Source organism: Penicillium oxalicum, chromosome V (genome assembly GCF_001723175.1).
Source record: "Penicillium oxalicum strain HP7-1 chromosome V, whole genome shotgun sequence".
Lineage (NCBI taxonomy): Eukaryota > Fungi > Ascomycota > Eurotiomycetes > Eurotiales > Aspergillaceae > Penicillium > Penicillium oxalicum.
The window spans coordinates 1,256,683-1,275,319 of NC_064654.1; the positions used below are offsets into that span (position 1 = coordinate 1,256,683).

General features: G+C 52.5%; 4 protein-coding genes across 4 annotated transcripts; 2 read left to right on the forward strand and 2 right to left on the reverse strand.

The window, feature by feature from the left end:
* Positions 1 to 916: 916 nt before the first annotated feature.
* POX_e06537 (Lipase A) lies at positions 917 to 2,381 on the forward strand (the record flags this gene model as incomplete). Its single annotated transcript, XM_050115357.1, has 2 exons — positions 917 to 1,159; positions 1,260 to 2,381. 2 exons carry the CDS (start codon positions 917 to 919, stop codon positions 2,379 to 2,381), a joined length of 1,365 nt encoding a protein of 454 aa, XP_049967817.1.
* A 590-nt stretch (positions 2,382 to 2,971) lies between these two features.
* POX_e06538 (uncharacterized protein) lies at positions 2,972 to 7,131 on the reverse strand (the record flags this gene model as incomplete). Its single annotated transcript, XM_050115358.1, has 3 exons — positions 2,972 to 3,523; positions 3,639 to 4,245; positions 4,346 to 7,131. The coding sequence occupies 3 exons, from the start codon at positions 7,129 to 7,131 to the stop codon at positions 2,972 to 2,974; spliced, it is 3,945 nt and encodes a 1,314-aa protein (XP_049967818.1).
* Positions 7,132 to 8,971: 1,840 nt separating this feature from the next.
* Positions 8,972 to 11,799, reverse strand: POX_e06539 (uncharacterized protein; the record flags this gene model as incomplete). Its single annotated transcript, XM_050115359.1, has 9 exons — positions 8,972 to 9,394; positions 9,516 to 10,037; positions 10,124 to 10,306; positions 10,389 to 11,050; positions 11,129 to 11,249; positions 11,341 to 11,372; positions 11,444 to 11,453; positions 11,534 to 11,543; positions 11,627 to 11,799. 9 exons carry the CDS (start codon positions 11,797 to 11,799, stop codon positions 8,972 to 8,974), a joined length of 2,136 nt encoding a protein of 711 aa, XP_049967819.1.
* A 993-nt stretch (positions 11,800 to 12,792) lies between these two features.
* On the forward strand, positions 12,793 to 12,948 carry POX_e06540 (uncharacterized protein; the record flags this gene model as incomplete). Its single annotated transcript, XM_050115360.1, has 2 exons — positions 12,793 to 12,845; positions 12,903 to 12,948. 2 exons carry the CDS (start codon positions 12,793 to 12,795, stop codon positions 12,946 to 12,948), a joined length of 99 nt encoding a protein of 32 aa, XP_049967820.1.
* Positions 12,949 to 18,637: the final 5,689 nt, after the last annotated feature.

The window sequence follows — 18,637 nt, forward strand, 5'->3', positions numbered from 1 at the left end:
CGTGCTAGCATCATTCAGAGATCCAATTGCAATCTTACAATAGACAGATGACACGATCACAGTACGTAGTGCATTACAGAGGACATAATAAGACATTATGCACTCAGCACTGTAGGATTGTAAGCATAAAAAAGCTCCGCAGACCTGTGCAAGTAATGCTGTTCATGCCCCTGGCACGTGATCCAAAGGCTCACTTGCCTGTGTTGCGTCGGGGGCGATGTTCCATCGAGACTACCGAGGCTGATGTTGTTGGTCAAGGCGAATTCCTACAGTTACAAATGATCGATTCACGCAGATGACCCAGGCCATGCCCCGTCCAGACAGCAAATCCATCAAACTTGTTGTGTTAACACGAAGACATATTGCTGGCTTACACTTTCCTCCACTGGACTCGACAGCCAAAACCCAAACCCCGTTCATACGGGCAGTGGTCGGAGAACTCAACCTATTAAGTGCTGCTGGGTAACGAGATGGGCCTGATGTTGCAGGAATATACATCCGAATTGATACGTACGTATTGCACTTAAGTTTTCATCTACCCTCTAGCTTACGTATCCACCTTTCAGTAGAACAACCCAAGGTTAGCCTCTAGGTGGTTGCTAGATAGAATCGTGTTTACTACTATAAAGCAGCACTCAAGCTAAAAACTTCCCTCTCTATTCAGATATTAATCCTCGAATGATAGGCACCGAGACGAGCAGCCTCAGGCCCAAATGATGTCATCTGATCGCTGGACGTCACGCTGAGATCTCCCCACATGACGCATTATGTAATTGGATTATCGTCCTTGGCGCCCCCATCGTTCTCCAGATTTACCGATTTATTATACATGAACTTGAACTCCACGTTGGAAAAACCCGACCATTCCAATAGTGACCTCGTCAGAACCTACATCTGGTTCAGTCGTACGATCACCATGCTTCATCTGAAGAGTCTTTCTCTCAGTTGCGTGATAGCATGGCTTCTCGGATCTTCAGGCGCCGAAGCCGGCGCCGCGGTGACAAGAGAGACCAGCCCTGTCTCCAATAAACTCTTCAACTCCCTCGAGGAGTTGTCCCGACTAGTCGACATATCCTACTGCGTAGGCACGACGGGTGTGAAGAAGCCATTCCAGTGTCTGAGTCACTGCGCCGAATTTCCAAACCTGGAACTCATCGAGGTTCGTGTAACGGGGCGACTGCGCAACCCCATGTAACATTGCGCATGCAGCCAGGATTCTCTCAAGCACCCTACACTCACTAATCTCTTCAAAATGCCAGACGTGGAATACTGGCATTCTGCTCTCCGACTCTTGCGGCTATATCGCTTTATCGCATCCACCCGGTCCCAAGCGCATCGTCGTCGCTTTCCGGGGAACTTATTCGATCACAAATACCATCATTGATCTTTCCGCATACCCGCAATCGTACATTCCTTATAATGGTCACGAGGACGAAGATGAGAACAAAAAGCACAGCAACAAAGATAACAACCAAGACAAGCTTGACAACCACTCTCAAACCAACTACGATACCTCCCAGATCCAAAAACAATCAAATCCAGAAACCCAGACTATCCGCTGCAACAACTGCACCGTGCACGCCGGATTCATGAAATCGTGGCTCCATACCCGATCCGCAATTCTACCCACGGTCTTCCACGCCATCCAGCAATACCCCGACTATGAAATCACTCTTGTAGGCCACTCCCTCGGCGGGGCCGTCGCCACTCTCGCCGGTCTTGAAATGCGCCTGAAAGGCTGGAACCCGCTCATCACTACCTTCGGCGCACCAATGGTCGGAAACGCCGCATTCGCAACGTTTCTCGACAAGACATTCCACATTGGCAACTATACTCGTGCCGGACAGAATGTCGAGGACCAGCGGATTCGTCGCGTCACCCACATAGAGGATCCCGTTCCTCTCCTGCCGTTGCGAGAGTGGGGGTATGCGCCGCATGCTGCGGAGATTTTCATCGCCAAGGCTGCGCTTCCTCCCGGTCCGGAGGATGTGCGGATCTGCGAAGGCGACGAGGACACGAGGTGTATTGCCGGGGCGGGGATGTCTGCGAATTCATTGCAGGATGGTCTTTTAGACGTGGTGATTTCTGCCGAGTCGGAGAATGCCGCCATGGACAACACTTGTTTGTCTGATGTGGAAGACGCAGATAGCAAGCTTCGAGGAGCGAGTGATGCTCAGCAGGTCATATTGAGCAAACACCAACGACGTCGAAAAGGTCAATGCGAGACCCTCGTCCAAGAAAAGACCGCGCCGCTGTATCCGCGATCTTGGAATTGGGACGTGATTCCGGCGCGGTATAGACTCTGGGAGCTCTTTTTCGCTCATCGAGACTATTTCTGGCGCATTGGGCTGTGCATGCCGAGCGGGAATCTCTTTGAATAATCACATTCTTGCTACTACCGTATATTGTATTAGTTTTTTCCTTTTCAATTTGGCGTTTGGCGGCGGTGTTGACTCGGGTGCGTTGGACCCGCCTTTTGCATTGTGAGCACTTTGACGTTTATTCATGTATATAATTTTCGTTTTTTTTTGCCAAGGAAGAGAACCACAAGGCTGGCTTCTGCATCACTTTGTATTGAGCCTTCTCTGACGAATGCACGAACAAACATATTGAAGAACCCAACGGTTACCAATCAATTCACTCTGAACAATATTTCAAGAACGAGAAGAAGAGGGAGAAGCTAATACAGACAATTATAATCATGCGCCAAAACTAATCGGGAAAACAAGATACCTCTATCTGGGGGTCAAGAGAGAGAGAGAGAGAGAGAGAGAGAAAAGGCAAACCAGTCCTCATACAACCTGATGTACTCTGAACTCGGAAGAATACATAGGAACAAGAACAATAAAATTAAAACCAAACAGAAGAAAAGTCCAAGACAAAAAGCCTATTTGGCAAGAGTCAAACATCTAGCCAGAACCGTAACCGCAACTGCAACCGCCCGCCGCTCATCATCCTCCATGATCTACATCTATTTCCCCTCTTCCAGACACGGTACGACCACGGGTCCGAACTTGACGACGCTGGCATACGCCCCATCACCCTGGACCATGAAATCTGCCGCCAAGCTCAATTTGGCCTTTTGCGCACTGAACGCTTGGTGCTGCATTCCAAAGGCGGGAGTAGACACCACATCCGGATCGTACGCCACGATGGCAACGTAGTTTCGACGAGCCATCAACTTCTTGTGTTCGCGCGGCTGTCCGCTGACGTCGGTTTGGAAAATCTCCATCATATCCTCCTTAGTGTCGGTAGGCTGATTTGAGGAGCGATGACCGTTGGCAGGTATGTAGAGAGGCTTGGAGCTGCCGTGGAGAAGCTTGACAATGTATGATGGGGGAGGGGTGTTGACTACAGGTGAGGCGATGAGCTGATACATGGTCTTGTGATCGGATGGATGTGATGGATCGTGGACGAGGCCTGCACCACAGACGTTGACGGCACCGGAGAGGAAGGTCATGCGTATGGATTTTTGATGGGCAATGCCTTGGAGTGTGCGGATGAGATATGTTCGTTCCAGATCCTGGGTCAAAAATATTAGAAAGAGGAAAATTTGCCAAACAAAACGAAGACAAGAGAAAAGGAAGGGGGAAACAAAAAGAAGGCCAAGAGAGCGAATCTCGCATCAGTGTACTGACCTTAGACTCATGAGTCCACTGGTCGCGCAGCTCATCCATAAGGTCGAACTCGCCAAACGGACTCAATATACCTCCCATCAACCCAGATTTACCGACAGCACGCTTCACAGAGTCGAATCCGGATCCAACAAACTCCTTGGCCCCGACCACTCCAGCCACGGAGCTGGTCACTTTACCCAATACGTTGTACGCGCCAGTCACGGCCCGCTTGCCAGTCGCAACAGTCTGCGCAATGTGCTCTGCCGTCTCCAAGCGTGGATAAACCAGAGGCATGGATATCATCCACAGACAGTGTTGCACACTTGGGGGTAGCATCGCCACTTTCGGGAACAGACCCTGATACGTCGGTCCGGCCATGACTTGGTGGGGATTGCGCTCAGAACGACAGTCGGGTCCGACGACGACGACCCCCGGTCCGAGGTATTTCACAAAGTGCCAGCCGGTGCCCGTGATAGTGAAGAGATCGGTGTCGTTGTTGACATTGCGCAATATGTCGAGTGTCGTGTGATGCTGGAAAAGCAGATACATTTCGATGCCGATCCGGCCAATATTTTTGAACATATTTGAGAATTGCATATGCTCAGGATACGAGCCGAAGCCATCAAAGCTGAAATAAGGGAAAGGAAGGGCCAGTGTCAGCTCCGTTCATTATTGAAAAGGGGGGGGGGGTGTAGTAAGCTGTTTGATGGCTCATCTGAGGTACTCACATATCATGATCGTCAATCTGACAAATATACGGAATTTGGGCGAAGCTCTCCCGCAAATGCGGCTGATCGAAATGACTGGTGTAATAATGAAAGTATGCGTGCGAGACATCCTGCTGATTAGCCGCTGTCCATGGAGCATTCTTTCTCGCCTCTTTCCCACTAATGGCAAGCCATTGCTTGAGACAGGGAATCTCTTTCCACATGCGATCTGCATAGATCTGGCCCCCGAGACAAAGCTGTGTGTGGAAGCCGCCAATCTCGTTATGCTTTTGCATAATGTCCTTCCACATAAAGCTTACACCGCCAAGGCGAGCACGCTCATTTGCGTTGACATTCAGCGAGAAGTCGTTACCCGATGTGGCAATGAACCGCCAATTGGTCTCGTGGCGACCGGCGACTAAGAATTCATATCGCGTGCAGCCAAGGTGGGAGGTGATAGCGTAGGTCCACTTTGCAGGGCCAGCATCGTCCATCTGCAGATCAATCTCATACTTGTAGAAGGTCCACCGTTGATGCGCAGCGATATTGATAGGCTTGAGTTGACGCGGGTTGGGCGAGAGATCCACACTCTGATGGAGATGAATGGTTGGCGGCTGAGCAGCATCCGTCACGAGGAGAATGGATCCAAGCCAAAGACCACGCTCAAGATCCATGTTAGTGTATCTCAGGTAAGGACCAAAGTACACGCCATTCGTTGGAGCAGTCTTGTACAGATCCATACCACTGCTGGGTGGGGGACCTGAGAAGCCTGCCAAGGGAGATTGGAGACTTTCAAAGCCAGGCGTCAGAGGAACACCGGGGGAAGCTAGTGGTTTTCCAAAGGCCGACAGGCCTGGAGATGCCAACGGGTGGCTACTATACACACTCCCGACTGGAGAAAGAGGTGTCTCATTCAAATTCAGCGGCGTTGGACCCTTGGGGAACTCCCACTGCGTGGACTGAGTCGGCAGGTGAATATAGTAGTATTGCCCGGAGTTTGGGTCCAAATGCGCGATCCATCCTTCTGGCAGGGGAGGTGGTGATGCAGGAGGCGGCCCTGATGGCCCTGGCGAGGTAACTTGAGCCGGGTAGTGGTGTTGTTGTTGCTGTTGCTGCTGTTGTTGCTGTTGTTGTTGCTGTTGCTGTTGTGGCTGCTGCTGCTGCTGCTGCTGTTGTTGTTGTTGTTGGTGTTGGAGTTGCTGAGGGTGGTTTTGCATCTGCTGCTGCTGAGGAAACTGGGGATAGCCATTTGCGCCTGCGCTGTGAGGTGATTGTCCGGCATTCGACTGTTGTCGAGGGTCGTTCGCAAAAGCTGGATGCCCTTCCGTCGAAGCCGTCGGCGCAGGAGATGGAGCGGACGCCATAGCAGGATGTCCAGCCATGGAAGTCGCAGCAGCAGCAGCAGCAGCAGCAGCGGCCGCGGCGGATCCTGGTTTGTCATTCCGATACCCATTGACGCCATTTGGTCCCGATACACTAGAATAGGCGGGGGGAGGCTCGTCACTGATTCTCATTCGATCCATGTCACTTTCCAGGGCATTAGAAGGAATTCTCCCAGACTGCCCTGACGATACAGATTGAGCCTGCTGCGATTGAGATGCAGGGATACCATATTGAGCAGCATGCTGGGGTTGAGGGCTCCCGTACTGGCTAGGATGCTGCGGCTGAGGAGTCCCAGATTGGGTTGGATGCTGCGGCGGGGGGCTCCCGTACTGGCCGGGATGTTGTTGCGCAGCAGGACTAGCATACTGAGCAGGATGCTGCGGCGGCGGGCTGCCATATTGACCAGGATGCTGCTGGCCCCCCGGACTGGCGTATTGTGCCGGATGTTGCGATTGCACTCCAGTCACCACCTCTGCACCTTGATACACCGTTGGAGGACCATGAGGCTGAGTGCCCGGCAGCTCCGTCGGTGTCCACGGCCTCTGTGACTCCTGTTGACCAAACGTTGGCTGCTGCCCCCAATACTGTTCCGCTCGCCTTTGCGCTGCCGAGCTTTGTGACTGCATTCCCGCAAGGGTACCTGTGCCTGCAATCCCGGCAGCCGCATAGCGAGCCTCGATATCGGAGCCTGGCTGTTGGCCCGGACCCACGACGGGTGTTTCCGGCGGCGGAGGCGATCCACGCTGCGCACGGGTCGTCGAGGTCGAGGCCGTGGAGCTGATACGATTGATCCCGGATGAGGACGGTGCCGCAAGACTTGACCCAGACCGAGCTGGCCGGGACGCACTGCTCACCGGCGGTGGAAAGTACTGCTGACGATGATCATACTGCGACTCGCTCGTGTCACCGAGGGCCGGGTTTGTGGGCGGACGAGGATAGGTCCGCGCTGCCAGGGCCGCCGCATCGGGCGCATCAGGTCCTGGAGATTCAGGGAGCGGTTTGGGTGCAGCACCGCGACGCTCTGCCAGCGTTGCGACCCGCGGCTCGCGACCATCTCGGGGACGCAGTGCGGATGGGTAATCTGCGGGGCTTCCTGACCCCGAGGCGGATCCCGTGCTGGCGGGAGGCGGCGAGTTGTATCGCAAAGCATCCGCCGGATGAATCTCGTGTGAGCTTGACGAGCGCAGCTGTCCGGGCCGCGCACGATCGTCGGGATATGGCAATGGGATGTTGGGTGGACTTGTGGCGGAATGCGGACTGGCCGAATCCCGTTTGTTGATGCGCAACGGTTCAACCATGTGGTTTGATCCTACCGGCCGGCCGGTGGAGGTCTCTGGTTGAAAGCTGCTGTTCTGATGGTGAGAGGGGTTCCCGAGAAAGAGCTCGCCCTCCGGGTGAATAGCACGGCTCTCGCCTGGATTCATGTTGTAAGCACTAAATCCGGGCTGGAGGTGAGAAGGGAAGTAGGTGCAGATCAACAGGCAAAAGTGAGATGTTGCGGAAGAATGGACTACATGGACACAGCCACTTCAGGTTCACGACGGATACATCAGGCACCAACCATCGAGCTTGGGTGGCTGATCGGTGTGATGACAAGTTGGGGGACTTTTGGTCAGTGAGGGGCAAAGCGGGCACTAGTAAGCCCTGTGGCGGGGATGGTTGTCGAGGGAGTGGAGGACGTCCGTGAGAGAACTAAAAGGGGACAGATCTCTGATCGGTGGCACAGACCACGGAGATGGTCACGAAGACGGATGAAACAAATCACCAACCAAGGAAGGAAAGTAGAAAGGAGGAAGAGCGAGTTTGCAAAAGGACGAGAAACGAGCTGAAAGGCGAATACCTGATGGAGGGGGCTGCCGAGCTAGTCGATTATAATGTCGCTTCTTTTTCCAAGAATATCTTCGGGAGCGACGGAAGAAATCAAGATGCCTGGCGCAAGGAATAGGACGCTGCGCAAGAACTAGTCAAGAAGAGTTCCAAGAGACGATGTTCTGGCAACCTGAGATGGGGGTTCCAGTCTCGCGCTGGCAATAAGCGCCTGGGAAGGAATCACGAGCCCCGCAGGTGATGAGACGAAAGGAGCCACCAGTCTCGGCGTCTACTCAGCCCACTGGTCAGCCACTGACTGGAGTCGAATCGGCATTGAACATGAACACGGTGACCAGTGCAACTGTCCAGTCCAGTCCAGTCCAGTTCCGGTCTCGTCCATGCTGTGGCGAAAAGCAAGGCTGGGGGAATCCTCACCTGGATCATCCATATCTAGAGGATTGTGATGAGTAGGCTGTGGAACGACTGGGGACGTTGGTACAATCGAAAGACACGTGCCACAGCTGATTTGAACTGTAACAGTAAATACATAGACTCTTCGGTAATCAACTCAGCAGAGTCAGCACATTAATAGTATGTCCCGACGGCCTGCAGTAACCGGCACCCTGTATACTGTATACCTTCGTAGGTACCGACAATCGAGATGCGTACCGTGGATGGCCTCGGAGCATTTCCTCGGGAGACCACTCGGCGATCGACAGCGTACCTGAACAGACCCGATCAGATAAGTACAACACGGAGCGGATCTACATCCACGCCAAGTCCGAAATTTCCCCCACAAGAGCAGATGCGGTTGCGTCGAAATAGACACCCACGGACCTGGGCAAACGGGTCTCCATGACATGGCCACCATCCTTCTCCTACACACAAGTCTAATAGCCTGAGGTAATGGAATGCAAAATGAGTGGTGTTAAAAGATGGCGTTGGATGCCAATCAGGCATTGCCCACTATCAACAGTCGTGTTCGTGTCTATACATACATGGATAAGATCCGTCGTCATTCATGCGCATTGTACAACGCCCTTCTCCCTCTGGACCCCCGAAAATGACAAGAAAATGAAAGAAAGAGAAAAAGGTGAAGAGCCAGCTCAAGAAGGAAAATCAAGCCACAAGGAGACAAAAACACAAAGAAACCCACCCACACAAGATATGATGTAGAACCCAAGGCCCAGGCAAACAAACGCAGCAACGCTCAACATGGCTCCCGAACCCCCCCCCCCTCCCCCCCCCAAAAAACCAACAACAGGATGCTTAGCAACAAGTAGAGAAGAAAAGACGAAAGGCATAGTACCAAACAAAAAAAAAACCGAGGTGAGAACCAATGACCGAGAAAAGGACTCTCGCGCCCGACAGTCCGGATGATTGCTTCGCGATGCATCAACTCTGCGCGTTCCAATCAAAGACTCCTCCTCGCCTCAGAGGTCCCTCAAGTTCATGCTAGAACCCAAAGTTGACCATTTGGAGACCCTCCTGCGCCATCAACTCCGACCAGTCCACCTCGAGGGTATGGCCCGTCCGCATCAGACAATCCATTTGCCGTTCGTAGACAGTCTGGAGGATGGCTCGAGTGGTGGCAGTGTTGCGTCCCAGCCCATCTTCCTCATCTTCCATGCTGGTCATAAGTTCCATGGCCATCATCTTCAGGCCGCTGGCCGAGGCCGTGGCACCGGCAAGGAAGAGTGGAAACACCAAAAAGTGTCGGTCGGCCCGACGCGTGTGCGTTGTCTGTTCCACGATGCGAAGAATTTCACTGGCGTGGTGGTCGATTTCACGTGTCGACTGGAATTCGGCCTCGAGGCGCTGGTGGGGGTACATGCTGCTGTACGAGAACAAGTGACTGACGTGGTACAAAGTCGCCGACTATGGAAAATTCATCATGTCAACATTGGCGCTTGCAACCAAGATGGGTAGGAGGGCGGAGAATGGAGCAAAGGACAAGAGAAAGGGAGAGGAAAGGTAGGGCGAAGGGGGGGGGGCTCACCTGTTGCAGAATCTCCCGCGACCGTCGAGGAAGACTGTCCCGATGTTGAGACCAATAAGCCACATCAGAAGCCTCCCATAGACGGCTCAACGCGCGACGAAGTTCAGCCATCTCTTGCGTTTGAGGATGAAACTCGGAGCCTGGAACAGTGTGCTTTTCTCGCCGCAACCTTGCACCCAGAAAGCCAATCTGCGCCGCCACGGAGAAGCTATCGGCGTAGAGACGCATGAGAGTGGGCAGGCTGTCATGTTCATCGGAGTAGATCACGCTGTATCCCTCGGCCGCGGACGGATACAGCAAACTGTCCCATTCCGGAAGCATCTGATGGTCCATGAGGGTGCGCACAAAGTCTCCTTGCCCAGCACCGCTCAGCAAAGCGTAGAGGTCGATGTGACAGATCCACCAAATGATGAAAGGGTGAGGCTCGCGGCCAAACTTGGAGCGCCGCAAAAGGGCGATGTGAAGGAGGCGTGAGATGTGATGAGACCAGAGATTCGATCCATGGGGTTCGGCGGCAGCGACCTAGAAGGGTAAGAAGCAAGGGAGCAATGGTCAGCATATTACGGACTTCCAATGCGGTGTTTGGGATGGGTGATAGTATTGCCTACCTCATAGATCAGCAAAAGGAAGTGGGTGAGAAATAGTCCATCAGATACCAGATCGTCGTTGTTGCGCAGACTGATCTGCAGAGATGGAAACGCCTGCTGGTAGTATTGCAGGGCATCGACCTTTTGACCGGTGCCGCTGTGGGAAAGGCTGAGAGCCGATACCGTCATGATTGCATGGGAGAGCTGTGGTTTTCCTGTTAGCCCCTCGGAACGCAGGACACACAAAGAAAACCCCTATCTTTCGAGCAGAGGGAAAGTCACATACCGGAGGGAATCGCGCCGCCTCTCTTTCGAGAAAGTCGACACTCAAGGTCATGCCATTGCGGTCAAACCCATACGTGTCATCCAAGTCGCGATCATGGGGGAACAACTGCTTCCAGACGACGTGTCGGAAATGAGCAAACAATGTCGACTCTTGCTGTTTTTGCAGGGTCTGGTGGTTCATTTGTGGCTCGAGGCGGAAGGAAGACGATCCTTGTTCCTGACCCAGTGAGGGGGACGGAAACGCGTCCATCGTAGGGGAAAGCGAGAGGGAACAGAAGGGATCCGATATCTCGGACGTAGGCGAGACCCGAGAAGATCGGCCAGCCGGCATGGCTCGTCTTGCCGCATCTTCAAAAGTTCTCAGAATGACCACATTCGGATCTTCAGTCAGGTCACTCTCGCTCCTCGTCGTCCTGATGGGGCTGGTCGCCGCCGAGTACGAAGGTTCTCCGGCCGATTTCGAATCCTCAATCTCTTCTGCATATTCAGGCAACGAGCTGAAGCTCTCCGGGACCATGACCACATGGTAAGTGCCCGGTATCGAACTCTCTGCTTTTTTCTCACGCTCCTCATCGGAGGTCAAGGAAGCGAAAGCCGGCAGGGCCTCTCCCAGGGAGAAATAGTCGCCGCCGGATCGACTGTCAGTCGAGCCGGGAGATGAGACTGTTCACCGCAGTTAGCATCTCACGATCACCGTGTCCGCCAGGTAAATCCCAAACTTCCGATAGCAGGAATGCTTACGATCCCAGACCGCGTTTCCCTCGGTTTTCACGCCGGCCATGCGGCCCATAATTCGCGGGGTGTCATCGCGAAAGGCGAGACGGGGTCGATAGTCACAGAGGTGACCCAGTCGTGTACATTGCTAGGGTGAATGACCAAGGTCAGCTGGAGGATGTTCCCATCGGCGACGGAGAGGCTGCGGAGCCGTGCCGCGGTGGAGGAATGTGCCCTACATTACACTGCGGGTGGCCCTCATCGCATTTCACTGCAGGAATGTCAAATCAGTCAAGGGCGTCCATGCACGATACAAGGGATTTTTTCTTTTGAAACACTCACCTTTTCGACTCTGCATGGAACGGACAAACACAATGAGTCAATTGAACCGAAATTGGATGCCTGGAACGGTCTACACGCGGAAGAACTTACCCGACATGTCCTATTTGACAGTAGGAAGGATTCGTTAGCGTCAGGCTCGGCGGGACGAGTCGTGCTGCAGAGGAGGCAAGGAGTCCAACGTACCAGCAGCCGGTCCGAGATCGCGGCGGTAGCCGAATGCGCGGCGTTGTGCTTGTGTTTTTGTCTGATTTGCCCTCCAGAGTTTCCTCTTTGGGGGCTATCATGGGAAGACGAAGGGTGCCTTTGGCGGAGGCATGGCCCCTACGGTTTTGCATCACCAAGCTTGTGACCGTCATAAGGCGGGTTTGAAGGATACAGACACAAACACTAACTAAAAAAAAGAAGTTCCCAGGCATTAGCTGTCTTTCACGAGGGAAACAGGTCGGGGAGGAAAGGTGGCTTGGAGATCTTGTCCTGCCCTGTTCGTACATTGATGATTTGTCGGGGGTGGGAGGAATCGAGGCAATGGCACTAGACCCTCTCCCTCTTGGTCAATGATTGATTTGATGAAATGGGTGACCCGCGGGCGTTTTTGAAGCCGACGGTGTCAATGGTGCCAGGCGAGCACAGAGGTGCGATGTAAGATCTGTCGATGCCTCTGACAATGGAAGATGAAGATGGATCAAAAGGCTCGAGGAGAGCGTCGATCAACGGATAGCAATCGAATGATCAGCGACGGAAGGACGCGGGGGTGGAGAGAGAAGAAGTATAAAAAGAGATTAAACTTTCTGGCCCAGGATTCGAGCGGCAGCGAAAGAGTCCAGACAATCTGCAGAGACCGGCAGGGAATTTCGGGGAAATTAAAGGCTTGCCAGAGGACTGCGGGTAGGGAATGTAGGAAGAGAAGGCGAGAATGAAGTAGGCCTGGAGGGGGAGAAGAGTGGGTATGTATCGTGGAAGGTGAAGGTGGTGGAGAGGTGGAGAGATGGGGAGACGGTCTAGATCTCGAAACAACCTTAAAGAACCACGGCCGGTGAGGAGCGGAGAGCAGAGACGTTTTGTACTGTTGGGTGTGCCATCATGGGGCAGACCAGGGGGAGACCAATGCCAAATCCAGGTGCATCCACTCTCGTCAGAAGAGAAAGGGAACCGGTGGCCTGGGGACTGGGAGGGCGTCCTGCATGGCTCGAGCGGGCGCAGCCCTGTTCGATTCGGGCTCGACGGGTGGCGGAAGTCTGGATCAATGGAAGAATCTCAAGAGCGAAGAGAGAACGAGAGAGAGTGAGTGAAAGAGGCCCATTAAAAATCAAAAAAAGGAAAAAAGTCAATAATGCGAATGCAAATCCACAATGTCTAAGGCGATGAGAGAGGAGACCACGGGGCACCCACAAGTGCTGATCAGGTGAGTACTTTGTCCGGTCCGGTCCTGACATGCTGCATCAATTCTACTCCTTGACAGACAACATCGGACTGAAAAAGAATTGGTGCCAATAGCGGCCAGATAGCCGCGGAAAGAGATGCAAAAGAAAAAAAGAAAAAGGAAAAAAAAAAGCAGGCTAAAATAAAAAAGACAGGAATAATAATCATAGATCGATCCTTCATGTGGATTGCCCTAGATGGAAAAACCAAAATAGAATAATTCATGGGGGTTTTTTTTAAAAAAAAAAAAAGACCAGGGACGGACGAACAGGTCAGATCGGAGGAAGCTGACTGGTTGACCGGTTGAAGAAAGCCAGGGTGGACGATGTGATTTCTAAACAGCCATGAATTGATTTCTCGAGATATGGTCCTGCCAACTGTAAGGGCCTATCATTTTCGACTCATCGGGATCTCAACATTTTGTCTCGCCGGTAATAGAGAAAGGGGGGAAGCATTGAGGTGCACATGGCCCAAGGTGGCCGTCTGTTGGATCGCACGGATTCGGGGATCGGGTGGGACCATCTCGGGTATGGCCATGGACTTGTCCAGAGTTTGAAAAGGTAGAGCCAACACTTATTTACTTACTACCAGTATAGAGCTGACCGATTACTTCATCGGCCATGAACAGGAATTACCCAGGGTACAGGAAAATTCCTCCTCATCAAGAGCCTATTGAATCCGACACCACTAGAGGCTTGGATAAAAGCTCCACAGGTAATGCAAAATCGAGGGAGACAGAGAGGGGGGAAGGCGCAAACGAAACCCAGTAGCGCAGCAAGAGACGGGCGCCCATCCCGAGTTTACTCAGCGGAGATATTGGAGGGGCTCTCACAAGTGTCGGTCCCTGGAAAAAAAAACTTTCGAGTGACAACACTTTGAAATCGCCCCAAGAGTCATTTACCATACGGATACTCCCAAACCCTAAATACCGCAGCGACTGAAAAACCGGATGGCATGCAGCTGCCAACCATGTGGTCTGTTGCTATTCTTACCCACACTCGCAAACGGGGCCGGTTACTCCAGTCAAAGAGCGCCAGAGCCAACCGGATTTTCAGTCTCGCGGAGTCGCTTGACGACTGACACCTGCCTCTCAACGCTGCCACATTTTAGGTCGTTGGGAGTGAAGTGGGCAAAGGTGGACAAGAGCCAGAAGAAGAACTTGGACACGCTTCGGACATTGTACAATTTGGGATTGACCAAGTGAAAGGGCCACGGCGAAAAATGAACAAGAAAAGCAAAAAAAAAAACCAAGAACAAAAAAGGGTAGATCTGGATTCGCAAAACCCGATGGATGTATCGATTTTTTTCGGCCGCAGAGGAAGTTCGGTAATCTCCATTCAAACCCGGCCTTTCCTTTCTTTCGGTCTTGGGGAAACTTTTTCTTCCAGGTACAGCTTGCCCCGCCATTGGAACCACCGATTCATCCCCAGACGCCCGTGAGCCAGGCTCTTGGGAACTGCAATTATGCAGACCTGCTCGTAATCGAAAACGTAGAACAAGCATGGATCATGCGCCCGAATACCTGAGCTGTCGATGCTCTATCGTCTACAGGTTGTTTTGTGGTTATATGTCTTAGCTACCAGCATCATCTATACTTGATGATCGGTCGATGTCACCACTCGACTCTGCATCAAGCACGGCTAGGGAATATGGGGCAACCAAGAGACTTGGGAAAAGTAAGAGCACAGCGATTACTCAATCGGGCAGTTGCCTGCGAGGGGAGGAAAAAAAGACCAAGTAGAGCACGTCATGCGAAGGGTCACGACTACCCCGATCCTAAGACAATCGTTCATCATTTCGCTGCCCATGATCTGCGCACGAATCTCTTGCGGCGAATGATAGACCAGGACGCCGCGAACGAAGGTCACCTCCAGCGCAGATGGGGTCCGCCTTGGGGGGACAGGGCTGGCTGAAGGACACGTCGAGCCTGACTTGACCGCGCCAGCGGACGTGGGAAGAAAAAAGGAATTTCAAACTCTCCGCCACATCATTCGAGGTCTGAAGGGTCAAAGCATGACCGGCTCCGATGCGATGGAAAGTCAAGCCTCGTCAAGTCTTAGCGTGGGCGTGGTGCCAGCAGGGAAGCAATTGTGCTGGAGATGTGCGAAACAGGCTGAAGCCGGACCAATGGAAAGTAACAAGGCAATTGGTCGATTCAGAGTAACCAGATTAGGCATACATTCTATGATTCTAGTGGCTCTACTAGTCTACAAAGTCTACCTTAGACTGGGAATAAGACAGTGCACGCTTCTGAAATAACTGATGCTTTTCTCGGTTCTCTGTACAGATTGAACTCTATTGTTTCAGCGGGTTGTCTTGGGTTTCTCTCTCTCTCTCTTTGGAGAGACCTTGTGAGTCCACTGTCAAATCGGAAGGTCCAAAATGGGACAAGGCACCTAGGCGCAGACCATCATGCACCAGCCTCAGTGACAGGTATCACTCCGCCACAATTGTCGGAGCCGAAGATCAAGCATAACGTGTATGCATATCTGGGGAAGTAGGCCTGAGGGAATGAGAGGGTTGATCATTTCCCAGGATTTGCACAGAAATCCTTCTTTATTTTCTCTTTTCCAAAAAAGACAAACAAGGGTGGGGGGAGGAAGGGATTTTTTTTTTTCGGAAAGGGAAAAAAAAAGCACGCGTTGCCAGCAGTTGGTTGGGCTCCTTTCGATCGGCCCGCCTGGGCCTGTCTGGACTTGTTCGGTTGGGGGAAGCGTGAGATGGCCGGATCTCATGTTCCAATGGGACGTCCAGTGCGGCCACCAAGATCCTGTGCGGTCACGGAGGCAATTGACAACCGCCGAAAGCATTCTCTGTGGCTAGAGTCATGCTCGTCTTACTACTCAGCGGGAAGATTTTTCTTTTTTCTTATCTCTGATTGTCCAGAAAGGAAGACAAATGTCAGCTCAAGTGGAAAGCGACATGAGTATTCACAGTGGTGGAGGCCGATCTCTTCAAGGCTACCTAGTAACCTACTTCTGCCGCGGACCTTGGTCAAAAACTCGACAACTGAAAATGGGCACATTGTCCATGTGTCCCGAGGTTCGTGCGAACCAACTCTCCTCGATAGTGATCCAACCCATGCCCTGAGAGAGAGAGAGAGAGAGGTCGGAGCACTTCTATCGATGTTTACCAGTCTCACGACGACTGCATCATGCTCCACCCGTCGGCTTTTGCAGTTTTTAAGGTTCCAGGTGGTTTCAACCGTACTTTCCTTCCCCTTTGGGAATACAGTACATCAAATCGTGCATGGATGGCTGCTGCCCACCCGATGGGCCCGATGCACTTGAACCCTAGAAAGTCTGATGACGATGTCCATGATGGCGATGACCTAGTGACTGGACAGGATATGCCCAGTGGATCGTGATCCTCTGATAGGGAGCTGGTGGCATACGCGGCAGAGGTCGGACGGACCCTGTCCGCTTTGCAAAACTACCGAAGTATGAAACAACTCTGCTTTGGTCGGTCGTCTGCTCGATTTTTTCTCCGCAGAAAACGCAACATGTCGTTTCGGATTCCAATGCACACTCCATGACCCATCTCCTGATCCAGCAGGTAGGAGGGTTACCCGGGGGGGGGGGGGGGGGGTTCATATTGATGGGAGGACCGGCATGGATCTTGGCCGCCGATATAGAGGACTAGGAATTCTAGAGGCGATGAATCATTCTCACTCTTGAATGATTCGATACCGATGTATCAAGATGGTAGGACAAAGAGTGTGTACCCCTTCGAGACAACTAACTCTGTGAGTGAAGAACCGGAGCGTATATCGAGGAGGCTCAGTCAATGCAAAAACGCGACACTGAGCCCATCCACCACCACACGCTCAGCCACAGCAGAGGTCCACCAAGTCTCTAGGCCTCGAAGCAGACAAAGGTAAAGGAAGGGTGGAGCGCATCTGCACCAGGCGCATCGTCCTCACGGACATGACCGATGCTTAAGCGAGTGGCGTTTCACTAGCGCGGCTTTGCAGAACCGCTGGCCCTTGACGGGACTCCCACGACAGCTACCATTTCAAGGCCCCGGCCCCGAACATCATCGAAAGGTCACTGGCGACTTGGGATTTGTCTGTAATTCTTGGTTTATGTTTTGTTTTGTTTTTATTTCGTCTACGGCCCAGTTCACCACTGATGCGCGGCACTCTCGGTCATTCACCTGTTATCTGGCCCTTCCCCTCCAGCCAGACCCATCGGACCCAAGATTTGGGCTCGCAACTTGAAGTCGTTTCGAGTAAGGGCATACACCATCGTGGACCAGGGAAAACAAACTACTGTACTGCCCTGGGTTTGATAAGCTCATCATGGTCGCGGGCCACCTCGGGGCGTCACTCTGAGACACGGGCCCTCAGTCTGACTGATATCCGGTTGGCTTGACAGGACTGGTGCACACCTGGAGATGATGGTCACTGGTTGCTCATTCCTACGGCTCTTTGCTTTGGCGAGGAACTCGACGAGGAGTCTTGGGTGACCGCATCCTGACCCATATGATGACCTGAGAATTGAGACCATGCAGTACACTGTCAGGACCAGGACCAACCGCATTGTTAATGAACTCCCCACGGTGTGTAAACTCAAACCCTCATCGGGAACGATTGGGGAAATCTCCCCAATGTCGACCCCCCTCCGGATGGGTGCGCGCGCCCTACGCTCACATCCACTGATCCAAACATCCTCCCAACGGCACCCGGGGCGGCGGGCGCTATTACCAGGTGGACTCGTGGAAATACAGTCAAACCAAATCATGACAATTCAGATCGTAGTTTGCCACTCCCACTAGTGACCCGCCAGCACTGGAGCCAATGCCACTAAGCACGAAAGCGGGTAAGCATCCGATGCCCTTTCAAGTCCCTCCGTCCGAAATCGGTCACCGTCCCCGTCCTCCAAAATAAACTACCACATGATGTGATCTCTGAACCAAATGCGAATTTAGTTTTACACCAATGATGGAGCTCATGTCGATCTACCACGTGGCCGTATTTTCTGGTCCCAATCTGGCATCATCCCGTCCTTGCCCAAAGCGAGATTTGCAAAAGGTCTCGAGGAAAAAGTAACTCCGTAGAATCTCCGGGGTTTCCCGTCCAGTCCCGTCCAGTCGAGGGGTCCAGTCCACTCGTCCTGGAAATTCGGCTCGTCTGCGGAACGGAGACGAGTGTGATCTCAAAAACACACCCCCAATCTGGAGTAATCAAATCCATCTCCGCCCACCACGGTACCCGACAACCAGAGACTGCACCCTTGATCCCTGCATTGCACATGCGACCAAATTCCTGCATTCCCTCTCACACCACCATGAACGGGAGAATGAGAGTGGTTCCATGTCATCTCCATCTCACCCCTGCTTCTGTGAATGCTTGCTTATTGGCAGATCTGTCCCAGGTAGGAAGGTGACCCAGTAGCTTGACCGGCCCTTTGGAAAAGAAGAAGCATTTCAAAATGCAGGGTAGATACTGTCCTGTAGGTAGGAGTAGTAGTACAATGTATCTACATACAGGTGGTCCATAGAATTCCATTTTGTATTTTTTTTTCTTAAATTTATTTCTGAATTCAATTGATTGTGAACAAAAGGATCATATTACAGGTGATGAAATTGCATCACCATCACCATCACCCGGCTGAGGTTTGTCCAGCCATCCAGTCATCGGATCCATCCCCCAAACGACTAGTACATTTCCAATCGGACCCTCCTGGTCTCACATCATCCACCCTGGACAATCGTGAACATCCTCGGGTTCCGCGCAGCTGAACCCACGCAGTAACTACAGTATGAACACGCCTG